This window comes from Gallinula chloropus, assembly GCF_964237585.1.
Source record: "Gallinula chloropus genome assembly, chromosome: 12".
NCBI classification, from domain to species: Eukaryota; Metazoa; Chordata; class Aves; order Gruiformes; family Rallidae; genus Gallinula; species Gallinula chloropus.
This window is the reverse complement of record NC_140097.1, coordinates 4,994,450-5,008,122: the sequence shown is the minus strand read 5'-3', so window position 1 is coordinate 5,008,122 and position 13,673 is coordinate 4,994,450. Positions and strand designations below refer to the sequence as shown.

General features: G+C 44.8%; 1 protein-coding gene across 1 annotated transcript in view; it reads right to left on the bottom strand.

Moving 5' to 3' along the window:
• Positions 1–478: 478 nt before the first annotated feature.
• The window catches only part of FOXP1 (forkhead box P1), a gene marked incomplete at its 3' end in the record, with an annotated part of 338,169 nt that continues 324,974 nt past the window's right edge, over positions 479–13,673 (bottom strand). Inside the window, exons 15-18 of the mRNA XM_084269605.1 lie at positions 12,527–12,648; positions 10,326–10,395; positions 6,500–6,666; positions 479–623 (exon numbers count right to left, since the gene is read on the bottom strand). Coding sequence (XP_084125731.1) covers positions 479–623; positions 6,500–6,666; positions 10,326–10,395; positions 12,527–12,648 — 504 coding nt within the window. The remainder of the gene's footprint in view (positions 624–6,499; positions 6,667–10,325; positions 10,396–12,526; positions 12,649–13,673) is intronic.

Below are 13,673 nucleotides of genomic sequence, written 5' to 3'. Positions count from 1 at the left end.
AAAAAAAAATGGAGTAAAGGCAGTGATAATCAACATGCAGTACTGTGCAAATATGTTGTCCATTGGAATCCTTAAAATCTGGGCAAAGACTTGATCTGCAGTTCAGGTGTACATGCTCAGTTTGATGTCCTCAAAGTGTCCAAAATTGGCAGGACCTGCAGTCCACAGCTGGCTGCTAAATGCGAGTGAATCAGTTTAGCAAATTTACAACACTGATGTTGACTGTAAGAGAGGAAAATCCCAAGTACCAAACAAGTCCATCCAATGCACAGAGTACAAATTCCTTTTTTCAACAAAAAGTAGAAAAATCAAAAATACTCCCAAATGGGATACTTGATGGCACTAAGAGTTAACATATTTCATAGTTGTCAAAGTGGACTGAGAATCCTCCAGACTGTACAATAATGGAGAGATTTCACAGCTAAGTTTGACGTGTTCTTCCAATCTTCATTCTCAGGGTAACGATGTCAGACATAACTCATTCTATGTCCTCATTTACAGGTTCATCTTCATAATCTCTGTCGTGATCGAAATCTGGACTGTGGTTGGCTGTTGTCACTAAGGATAGTGGGCCTTCATTTTCATCTGGATCTAGCGGTTCTTCTTTGACATGCACGGGGTGCCTGGAAAAACGAGAACCCAGTGAATCAGTTGAACTGATCATGAAAAAACAGGTTCTGACACCTTGGGGGGGGGACTTTGGGCATTTGGACCCGGTGTGCCAAGACTAGGAGGAGAAGGAGAAGACCCTCGACTTCTGCACCAGCCACCAAAGCCAAGCGAAGGCTACGCTTTGCTCAGCTTTCCCTGGGAAAACACTCTGGGAGGAGGAGCACCTCGAGAGGGTTTCCGTCTCGGGATGGAGAGAAAACGCTCTCAGCTGACATATTAAGTTGATTAATACAATCTTTGGATAAATAAGCGGAATAAGCATCCGAAAGGCAAAGCAGCAGTTTGTCAGCCCGCCGAGCCGGCGGAGGCTGGGCTAATCATCGCTCGCTGTGTGTGCAGCGTCTCTCGTTAACATGCAGAACCTGTGAGACAACTCTCCAGAGGACGACCCCAAGTGAGGTTCTATCATTAATCAACTTCAAGCAAACACAGCAAAGAGACACCATGATACATGCTTTAAACTCCAAATTAATGCATATTTTTACAAACTGTCAATAAGGGAAGAAAAGCCCTGCCAGGAAACACAAACAGAGAGGAAAAGGCTCGCTCAACACAACAATATGATAAGAAAGCACAGTCCTAACGAGAATAATAACACTGTCAGCTGTAAACAAGGCAGAACATGATCCCCAGCTCATGGTGGGCACAAGGATGTACTAAAGAGATGAGATCTGCCAAATTTCTCATTACGGCACAGCACATGAATAACCCGCAGGGGAACGGGGCTTGGTCATTCAAAACAGGTATGATAACAATTGAAAAATGTTGTTCGTAAATCATATTTACAACAAATCCTATACAAATACAAATTACCTTTTTTTTCTCCCCCCCCCCCCCCTTTTTTTTTTGTTCAGCAGCTTTTGAAATGTAAAATAGCCATGTGAGTCAATAGTGTCTTGTTGGTGGGACTTTATAGGAAAGTAGGATTTTATTGACATTACCAAGTATTAATAATGCGACACGGCAATGGAGACCCTGTTTGCTTCCTAAATAATTGATGTTGTAGGCAATCCCTTAAAATAAAGTGTTAATGAGTTCAAGTCCCACTCTGTCTCTCATTGAGTTGATATCCACCTCCCAGAGTCTTGTTTTTTTTCTCCATGTGGACTCATTTAACCCTTTCATGGGAAGGGGCCACGTGAAAACACAGCCCGAAGTGCACACCTTCATTTGTAAGAACTTCTCCTCCCCCTGCACAGCCTGGCTTTAAACTGAATGATTTAAAATAGCAGCATTTTGGTTTATGTTTTGTGGGGACAGGAACGACAGTGCTGTTTGCACTCCACCGCACCGGCAGACGGCAAGAGTAAATCACCGAACAGGGAGAAAACACCCAGGATCCACGGACGAGCCAAGAGGTAACCCTGCTGATTTCAAGGGACCTGGCTGCGTGCTTGTATAGTGCACAAAGCTGTATCACACCCTATTTATTTATTTCAGCTTGAGCCTGGATCAGTTTAGGAGGCATCTAACCTGCTGACTACACACATTTCCAGCGTGAGCTGTGAATGCCTTTCAAGTCCCTGCGTATTTCAACTTCTTGAGTTGTAAAGTGCTAAATCAATACTTAAGTGTTAACTGCACCTTCCAACCCGTCCAACAAAGGAGCGGTGGGGAGCACTGAGGCGGTACACACACCTCTTCCCTTCAAATTCACTAACAGGCCTCTGCCACCACCTGACACAGCACTGGAATAGGCTGCCCAGGGGGGTTGTGGAGTCTCCTTCTCTGGAGATATTCAAGACTAGTCTGGATGCTGACCTGAGCGACCTGTCCTAGGAACCCTGCTTTGGCAGGGGGGTTGGACTTGATCTCTGGAACTCCCTGCCAACCCCTACAGTTCTGTGATTCCTGGGAGCAAAGAGCATCCTCTGCGCATTGTGTAACTTCTGCGAGAGGTGTGCTCACCATCCCACGGCTCACGGCCCCAGCAAACGTAAAAACTGATTATCTGCAACTAGAAAAACTTATACTGTAAATAGGCTGCAGGGCCCCTCACTCAGGAGAAAACATGAAATGAAAAACAGAAGAAAAAGGGGAAAGAGTGGCTACACTTCGACACCGACAAAACATGTGCTACTCGGCCGTTACAGCCGTGATCCTTCCTACTGCTGTTTTAATTTAAAAGTCTTGCTTGTTGGCTTCCTTGTTGCGATGCTTCTTTTTTTAACTATCACTTTGGAAAAGCCAGAGGGTGAGTTTTCAAAGGAGAGAGAAGAGCGCATTGTAGACAGGAGCTTCCCCAAAGACTGCTCATGGGCCACGTCTTGGTGTCCCATGATGTCCCCGTAACACCTCAGACTCGGATGGAGGGCAGAAGTGAACCAGTGATAAGCCAGGTACCTGCTGCACTCACAACCACCCAAAAAAGCCATGAAAGCTCCTTCAAAGACCAACGAAGCTTTCCAAAGCAAACTCTGCCCCCCCTTCTGGTTTTGTTATGAAAGCAGGTGAAACCAGGTGGTTTGAACAGAGTTTCTCTTTGAGGTTTGGTGTGGTTCCCAGAAATCAAAAAACAAAACTCTGGGAGGGAAAGCAAAGCAAAGCACCGAGGTATGAAAAGGGCTGCTCGACCCCGAGTGAGACAAAGCTGGAGAGGGCCACAAAGCCACGGGGAGGCATGGCCATGCCAGCCTCCGCCAGCAGCTCACGTGTTGGACAGACATCAGACAGCGAGCTTGGCAACAACTCCATCCCCCAAATTAGGAGGGTTGTGGGGGTAATACACCCTCCCCCAGGGAGAGATCTGCATGAAAAACAACCACCAAAAAAAGCTCAACTCCTTGTGTACTCTATCAGTTCTAAACACAAAGTGGTGCGTGAGGAGGAAACCTTACTGAATCAGCCTGTGATTTTGCTCAAACATTTCAGAGCAACTGAAATAAATAGGCTTAAACAAGCTCAAAAGTGAAGGGGGACCTTCATCTCTCTCAGGGAAGTCGGAATCTCTATTTGTCATCTCACCAAAATCCCAAACTGGGGAAGGAAAACTTCCTTTAGAGACGAAAGAATTCAGTCTCTGGAATTACAGAAAAGGTAAATGCTGGGTTAGGCAAAAAAGAAAAAATAAAGGGGGGGGACACATGACATTAAAAAGAGAGAAAGAAAGGGTTTCCCATTTCTTCTTTATAGTAGGAGAATTTCAGCACATCCCTTTTAAGTAGATGCCGAAGACTCCAGAAGGGGTTAACAATAAATAACCTTGCTGAACACAGATTCCCCTTCTTTTCACATCTGAGTAATTCTTTTGTTTGTCCACTCTGGGAACAGAGGAGTTTTTAATAAAGCTGACTGTTGTTTAAAGCCACCGAGTTCTGGTGGTGCACACAGCATGGAGTAGTTTGCTTTGTGGCTACCTTTGGAGCATATCAGGATGAAAGTGTTATGTCCCCAAGCTGTAATTATGCGACTACTTTCTAGTGTTTCAAAAGGAGGGAGAGAGAAGGGGAGGGGGGGGGGGAGGAGAAAAAGAAAACCTAGCCGTGGTTCAATGTGTCATAAAAAGGAAACGAATGAGCAGTAATAAGACTTCAGCTAAAGTGTTAGACTTCTTAGCTGTCATGTTAACAAGGTCCTTTAAACCTTACAATAAAGTTTAAAGCTTGATTTATTCTAATATACCGGAATTGTTTAAAAAATAATTTGCATTATGACAAGGAAATCTGTTCTGAGGAAAAAAAAACCTGAAAACGTTGTTAACAAAGGAGGCTTATGGAAAAAGGAAGGTTGCACGGTGCCTGGAAATCTGCTGTTGAGTCATGATTTTGTTTAGTAAACAGGGTGAACCCTGCAATTGTGTGACGGGTGTTCTGGCTTTAGATCCCTTCAAACTACTGAGTAACACCGTTTCAACGGGGAAGCTCAGAGGCTGGTATTGGAACATCACCCAGCCACATTTTACTTAAGCAAAAAGAAATGTTCAGCAGAGAACACATATATTATCAATTCTGAGAAAATGAAAACACTCAGGAAACAATCATTTCCATATTACAACAGAAAATTGGATTTTCTGGTGAATAATGAAAATGAGGCATCCCTCCCCCCCCCCCCCCATCCTCCTCTCTCTCTCTCTCTCTCTCTTTCCAGCATTTGTTCTGTGCCCCTCACCTTGGTATCAATGTGCTAAGAGATGATTATTAAGTGCAACAAAGGCCACAGCTATGCACAGTTCTGGAAGATGTCCTAGCCTGTTTCAACTCGGCTATTTTCCCCTGCTTGCAGACTCTTCAAAGACAAGGAAACCTTAGGTGGAATGAGAAGTGCGTGAACTACACCAGCCTCGGACTTGCAAGAAAATAATTACTCGGATTAACGCAACATCATAAACCTTCATCCCTGGCTGTTAGGCCAGGAGAAACCCTTGGGAGAAGTCCTCTTTCTGGAGGAACACCACATCCCCTCCACTCCTCCTTCGCGCCAGCCCTACGTGGTCACGGGCAGAGGATAACGAATTGTGACTAAAACTGCCTGGAGATGAATCCGTTTGTGAGAGACGGAAAGTGTGTCACGCGACGCTACTTTGGGAGACATAATTAATACTGCACAAACAATCACTGGAAAAGCTAAACACATTATTTGAGTGTTTTGAAGTAAATGGTAAAAGACAATGTTTAAATTAATTATTAATTAAAAATGAATGTTGCCATCTTTAAAGATTCTTTTCTTTTTTTTCAAAGCACTTTGTGCACTGATTTAAAATGCTGCGATATCAAAGTACCCAGAGCCTCAGATTCCTTCGTGCCCCCTCCCCTCTGACAACACATTATGCAGGTGGAAAACTTTTTTTTGCCATTAAATGCTAATTAGTTTCACAACTAATTACTATCGTGGTATTAGGTTAATGTTTTTTTTCTACTTTTTGATTTAAACTTACTTTTGTAAATCCCTTATTCAAATGACTTTGAAGTAAAAGACTACAAATTACTTCTCATTTTAATGTGTAATGTGAGCTGTGAGCGAGGCAGCCAGTAATTTCACAGCCCATTTTAAGGAACAGGCAGAATAAAGGCAGTGCGGTGCTCACACCCGGCCGCTCGCACAGGTAGCCAACCACTCCACGGAGTTTTTAGGGAACTACAAGACTTATAAACTCCAGCTTCCTTGCCAGCCGCCAATTACCCGGTATGTAATTCGAGAGGAGGGGGGGAATTTACAGCTTTGCAAACTCACTCCATCACCCCATAAATACCGAACACACCCATCGGGGCATCACACCCTTCCTGCCTTACCCTTTCCTGCGCCAGCGCGCTGCCCGGGTGCCATTCACGTTGAGCAGGGACAGCGGTCCCCCATTACTTCATGCAGTTATATATATGCACTCATTATACTGCCGTCTGTTGCTATAATGCCCCTATTAATTTTCCTTTTGATATTTTAAGAGCAATCTATAAATCATGCAGACCTTCACGTGTGCCATCGTTAATGCTTAGCAAGACCGTTGTGCATCGAGTGGGTATTTTTTTTTAGACCCGCCAAACAAGCCCGTTTCCCAGCTCTGGCTGTGCTTGTCATGTGGACCCAAGGGGAGGAAAATCAGACATGGTTTGGGTTTTTTTCTCCAAGAAAAGCAGTTGCCTATGAGGTTTTGCAAGGTTGAAAGAAGAGAGCTGCAAACAAGTTAAGAATGTTATAGCTCTGTGTGTTTGTCGGGCTGAGCTGAGCTGATCAGAAGTTGGAAAACTGCCCTTTTACCTTCCCATCAACCCCAAGCATGCTCCCAGATGGAGATGTCTGCTCTTGCTGCTCTATCCATGAGCCCCAGTAACCAACTGCAGCAACTGCAGTAAGACAGCACCTAGAACCATGCACGTGCCTCTGCCATACTTACATTGCTTGCATAGGGGAACGTCCTGGACTACTGTCACTCCCGTTACTGTTCGTATGCTCCATTGCACCGTTAAGCTCTTCCCTCATCGCGTTGGCTAAATTGCCCAGAGTGGGATTTCCCATGGAAGCAGTAGTGTATAGAGGTATACTGTTCTCAGCCATTGAAGCCTGCCAGGGACACAAACAGATATATGAAGAGCCATAACTAACATTTTTATACATCACACAACACACGTCTTCCAAACCGTTCTCTGCATTTACATTATTCACAATTAATTCTGTTTTTTTTTAATATTGGGCTTTCTGATAGGCATTACACTGGTTCCACCAAGGGAAATTTAACGTCATTTATGTCTGGGTTTAAGCATTCATGGCTCTGTTAGTTTGTGAGAGGACAGAGCTTTCCCTTTCCATTCCCTATCCGGCATTACAACCCCTGGAAAAAAATAAACCAGCCTTTTCCTATTTTCACTTGGCAAAATTATGTTTGGGGCTTTTAGATTCCTTTGTGGCTTAGGTCTTGGGTTTTTGGTTTTTAATGAAACGGGGGAAAAAAACTTAAGAACTCCTTCAGCTGGTCAGTCCTTCCCACTAGAGCAAAGCGGGAAGGCAGCAATACTGAGGTGGGTTTTTCTCATGACACAAGTGTGGAGCTGCAGGTAGCGCTACCCAGATCTCCCAGAGCTGCAGTGACCTACCAGAGCGCAGAACCACTCCACAAGGAGTTTTTTTACATCTTGGCACCTCAGCCCTTACCTGAACTACTACAGACCTGACCCTCCTATTGCGACTGAGACTCGCTCTTAGGAAATGCCCCGCAGAGGCACACTGGAGTTAACTTTCTAAATGGAAATCTTTGTAGGAAGAGAATGAACTGTTAAATATTTTCCCTCTGATTCCCAACGTTCTGCCTGCTAATATTTACTGTGTGTCAGCGTTAGCTCATGTTGACGGCACAGGCCTGTGCCCGGCGCGGCAGCGGTGAGAGCGCGGAAACCCCGAGCCCCGGAGGAGCCCAGGGTTTGGCGGGGACGGGATGCTTGGCTTTCCAAGGCAGTAGCGCCCAGGGACTCGAAGGATGTTTAACCATTTCACCCATCCCAGCCGGATCCGGCTGACATCATCTGCAGCTCCGTGAGCCGTGTCAGCGCCGCAGAGCCACAGACGCTGGCTCGGCAGCGCTCGACCTGCTCCAGGGAGAGGTCAGCCGGCTGCGGCGGCCGAGCCAAAAAAATCCATCAGGCTCCAGGTCTGCATGATGCAAACGCTGCCCGTGGGAGGGGAGTTCATGCGAACGTATTCCCCACTGAACCTCTCGCCTGCTTCTAATTCATGGGACAAAACTCCTTGCTTGTTGCCATCCGAGCCGGCAGAGCTGTTCTCAAGCAAGCACAGCCAGAGACCGGGTTGGGGGAGATGGGATGGGAAAGGGGCAGCACGACCAGCCCTGACTGCAGCATCTTCAGGAGCACAGCCCCTTTCTATTCTTCCTTACATTGACCTCTCCATGTGCAGCCCTATGTGTCACATATGATTACAAAAGCTATTCTAACAGGGAGGATTATTTTTATCTTCTTGATTCAACAACCGGCAAACTCATTGTGATTAGGGGATGCAAAGAATGGTTCACATTTCCTGCACTTGGCAAAATAATGACTCAAGTTCTTCACCCATAGTGATAACTTGTAATTGCAGTAAAGCAATTTACTGGGGGAGAGGTGGGACATGAGGAGTATCTGCTATGAAGATAAAATAAGGGAGGGGGGAGTTTTGGGAGCCCCTGATGACCCACTGGGAACAGAGAGTGCTGGTGAGAGCTGGGGTCCCCGTACCTTCCACACACACAGAGGGGAGAGAGCTGCTTCTTCTCCCTGGCCGTGAAGGAAAACAGATGGAGATGTCAGAGGGGTCTGGGGGAAGGAGAGGGGCGGCTCTACTACCACACCGGAAAAGAAAAATACACCCTGGCATCCCGGTGACATATGGTGCCATGTGCACTCACAGTGATGTGCAAAAAGCTCGTCTTTGCAGATGCCCAAAAAAGCTGGGTGAACGTTACTTGTTAATTATTTAATTAGCCTGAACATAGGCACTAGCAGGTAGAGCATCCTTGTGTCCCAGGAGGAAGATTATGGCCCAAGTGAGGTCCCAACTGCCTGGGTAGCACCGGTCATCCACATGGCTTTGCTCAAACCCTGCACAGCACCTGAGTACCCACTGGGATTTTGCCTCCAAAATCCAAAGAGGGAGAGCAGGGAGGAACCTGCAGGTGTATTTTCAACCTAAAAAAAAGATGACCTGTCTCAGTGCAATGAATATCGTTCACCCCCATTTATTACAGGGGCCATGTGAGTGGCAGCAAATTCGGGCCAGGCTCTCCTCTCCATCGTTTCCGTTCACAAGATGCTACGGGGGGGAGGTATGAGTACGTGCTACTTCCAGGAAAAGGGGGAAATGAAACAGTTCGGAGGTTATCACAAAAGACAAGAATGGATGGAGATGACGACAACGACACGTGTTTCAGAAATAAAACACGAACAGTTCCGTATGATAAGCATATTAATTGAAATTAGTCACATAGTTAACAATGTGAAGAAATGCAGGATCATTTCGTTTTTGCCTTTCAGCCTCATGAATGTAAAATGTGCTTGTAATCTTAATACTATTCAAGAGACAAAGCCGTCTTTAAAAATCACACTTCACAAGACTCAGGGGAAAATAAGTTACTAATGAATGGTATTTACAGTTGCTTCATTTAAACATGCTTTCATATGCTTTTCAGAAGTTAAGGCATAAACTCATATAATTAGAAGAAATGCAGAACATGGCTTTGCTCTCTGTTTCTAGGCTGTGAAAAGAGAAGGTTCTGCTAAACCTTCCAGAAAACATGTTTGCCCAAGTGAACATCCATGGCTGTTGGTGAACTTCTGTAGAAGGGACCCTCAACGAACAGCCAGGGTGCCTCCTGGGTTCATTCCCACTACAGGGAATGGGCGTGATCCCACACAAACTGCCCTCACCCTGCAAATTCAGAGCAGGGAAATGCACCCATGTCTTTGGCTCATACACTGAATACAGGCTCTACCTGGGCTGTTTACGAGGTAAGACTTGGGAATTTGTAGAGAGAGGAGAAAATAAAAATGCCAACGTGATACCCAGCACGTGAAAAAGGGCTGGAGACATGCACACTTTTAGCCTGCAAGTTATTAATTGTGCACAGGCACTTTGTGTCTACATTGTGAACCCCCCAGAATATTTGTCTTACAATTACCATACAGCTTAAACCAATAAAAAAACATCTTTTCTTTTCTTCTTTTTTTTTTTTCTCCTTTTCCCTATAGGAATAGCAACATTTATTTTTTACCAACAATAGGAAAATATGCAAAAAATAGCCCTTAAAAGAAAAGGGGGGTGGAAAAAAAAAATGATCTGCTTTCTCTTTAAACCCATGAACAATAGAAGGTCACGTGCCGCAGTATCCTATCATTCAGCACATTAATAGCTGTGCTAGAGTAATTACACTTGTGGTATTTTTGCCTCAAGTGAAATTCTGAAATAAGAGGATGGAAATTATGATACTGCTGATAAATATTAATAAGTGAACTTTTAATTTTTTTGCCACAATATTCAAAATGCTAAGCATCTAGCTAATGCTGAAGCAGCCTGATATGTGTTTGCCTCCAGGGACTATGATGCTTTATGCACTTAAGAAAAAAGTTTAACGGAATTAAAATTTAATATCTAATTAGAGCAAGGCTAATATATTTTGAAATGAGTGGGGAAGACACACGCCTCTGTTGCATATTTGCTACAGTCATTAATCTTACCTGTAAAGCAGCATTGAGAGGTGTGCAGTAGGTGTGGCTGGTCTGTATGTTTTTAATAAGAGAAGGGTTACTGCATAAGAAAAACATAAAAAGGAGAGTTAAATGCAACCAACTTCCCTGTGAGCGTTTCAAGCATGTAATGCTTCCTCCCACACCAGAAAACTAGAGCTGAGACTGTTTTTGCCCACAAGTTCTCTTTCATTTCTCTCTTTTCTTCTTCTTTTTTAAATTTAAAGAAAATATCAGAGTTTTAGGCTACAGTTATCATATTTGCCTTTACTAAATAAGGAACATCATTATCTCTCAACGTTACCTCGCCATGTGTTCTACTACCCTGCGTTAGTAGCACATCTTGGCATCTCTACTCATTTGAGCTGTGTTCAGGAGAAATTCTCCAATACTCGTCTTGTCTGGGAGCCCGATACCCTGTACAGGTCCATCAGGAGGAGGCTATGATCAAAAGCATCACGGGACATTTTTAATATTCCTTCAGACAAATTACTCCCCAAGTCGCTGGCAGCAGAGTCCCCTGCACTGGAGCAGGGGACTGGGATGAGAGAGGATCTGAGCCACCTTATCTCCTGCCAGGTGGACAGCGAGCAGTCCTGGTGAGGTACTGTCATCCCACCAAGTCTGGGCCTGTGGGCATGGAAGCACAATGGCAGGTACTGCTGTGCTGCACACCGTTCTGGTGTGCTATTTAGGACCCCTCCTTGGGTCATCTTAAGTTCATGTAAGGGGTTGGATTTGAGAGAGGCGAACTGCAAGCACACCCACTCTCTCCTCAGCAGGCCATCTGCATAGAATCATAAGAGTCACTAGGTTGGAAGAGACCTTTGAGATCATTGAGTGCATATCCCAGGTTCCATCGCAGGGAAAAAAAAAAAAAATAGAATTTAAAAATTCATCAAGTACAAACTGAATAAAAAAAGCACCAATGCAAAAAAAAAAAAATCTTTCCAAAAAAGTGTTATCACTCACTAGGCATATTTATTTTTGCTCTTCTCACATGGGGATAAATCGTGGTGAGAAGAGTCTTAACTGAGGCCCTCCCACAGGGACCAGCAAGGATCAGTTGTCCTGGTGAGATGGCCTTCGAGTAAAGGTCAAAGAAAATTGCTTTGGGAACCCCAGGAATATTGGTGCGTGGTTGCTGTAGACACAGGATGGCCTGTTGATTATCATCTTTACAGCTGGTCTCACTGCGCTTTCCAACTTTTTAAAGGTAATTCAGTGTTTCTGTCTCACAAGCACCTTACTCTGTTTCTCATTAAGAGTTGCAAAACAAAGCATACAACTGAAAGCAAAGGAAAACATCAGAATCAAAACTTATCTGAAGCCTTTCCTGGCATATATCTGTCTTCCTGACAGGTCTACAGCAGCGTATCTGCGCTAGCGTGGATAATTATTTTAGTCTACATTGCACTATAAACAAATGCTCTAACAAACATGTCAAAGTAGAGGTATTACTACAGGCATTTGGATTATCAGAGCAGGACACACAAAATACACGTAACAACCAAAAATTTAGTTTCTTTAGCAGCAAAGGTGATGTCACTATTTCATGAAATGCAAGTCTACATGAGATGGGTAAATCATGCAAAGCAAAGCAACAGCAGAAAAAAAAAATTAAAGCAAGTAAAAGCTCTTACTGTGCAACAAGCTCGCCAAAGTTTTCATCAGGGCAGTATTTTCGAGGACGGCCTCGTTGAATATGACGGCCACGTTTAAACTCTTCATCATCAACAGTCCAAAAGGACCCAAACTCATCCTCTACTCTGATAAAGCACTTATGCAGTGAGAGGTTGGTGCGAATGGCACCCTGGGACAAGAGCAGCAGCAAAGGAGATGAAGTGGAAACAAAGGGACACGGGATCGGGGACAGAACAGACATCAAATACAGGGAAAAGGAAAAAGAAAATAAAATGCAATAAGCATAAGCAAATGGTTTGTGAGGGTTAATATGCATTGCCACCTAAAAGCTACTAGCATGTGATGCAACAAACACCAAGCAAGCAGGGTCAGGGTACTGGTGGGCATACAAACAGTAGTGATGAGATGTTTGTCTTGGTTTCCCTTAACTGAAACAAATGCGAAACCACCTGTGGTTGGTCTAACACCAGCTAGCAGCCAAAAGCCTCTACGTTAAACTGTAAGCATGATCCAAGCTAGGCTAAGAAGTTCAAACATGGTGGACATACCCACTGATCTTTTGTGGCCTTCGTTTTTGGAACTCTAGTTCATCCACTGTCCATACTGCCCCTTTAACGTTTTCTACTCGCACAAAACACTTGTGAAGACTAAGATTATGACGCACTGCATTCTGCAGCAAGTATAAAAGAGAAAACATTCAAAAACTTTCTATGAGAAAATGCTCATCATTGTCCAAGAACAGCAGCACAGTCAGCGTGACAGTCCTCATTTTGCAACGTTAAGCCCCTTCCCCTCCCCACACCCTCTTGCTTTCCCCGCCTCTTTACAGCTTATTTTTCCAAAACCCAACATAAATATAAAAGCTCAAGCCCCGGATTAGAAATTTAAGTTATTCTTATCAATTATCCCCGGCATGAACGAGAACAGCCATCATTTTAAGCATGCACGTTGTATAATACAGCAGGTTTCATACAGAACACAAGGAGAACATTGCTTAGACATTTTCAAAACAAATATACACGCTCTCCGGAGAAACTTCTCCTCTCCTGGAAAAGAAAGCAGTTAGAAAGAACAGAAGGGATTTCATCTAAGTACAGGCAGCTCGACTGAGCAGAGAGGCACTGGAGCTGGTGTTGCTGCGGTTTCCCACAGCTGGGCTAATGCGAATCAGGTGCTGAACCTCCATCCACACCCACGGCACGGACTGGGGGGCTGGGGGAGGCTCGGCAGCACCCCACCGACCGGCACAGCACCAACTCCTGCCTTCTCGGCTTGCTCTTATATGGAAGTTGGCTCCTATTTCTGGCAGACTACTGCACTGACTGATCTGAGGCTCTGCCAAGTGAAAACATGAGGAGGGCTCTCCGAAATAAAGTGATAATATCCCCACAGCTCATCACCCAGAGGGACCCGCGTTCATGGCATCCGATGCTCAGATGTCCTCTCTGCAGCTCAGCCCCTTTAACAGGCTTGGATCTTTGCTGAAGCTGGACACACTGAGACCCCTCACCCGAGCTGTAGGCTCTTTCACCCTCGTTCCCTCTGACATGGCACTGAGAACCTTGCCATTCCTAAAACCAAGGGCCATGCTCCTTCCCCTGTCCTGGAGTTTTCTGAGCAAATACCCTCCTGCAAAGCCACTCAGATCTGTACACTGAGCTTGTCCCCAGCACCGCTGAAAGGGGCTCGGTAAAC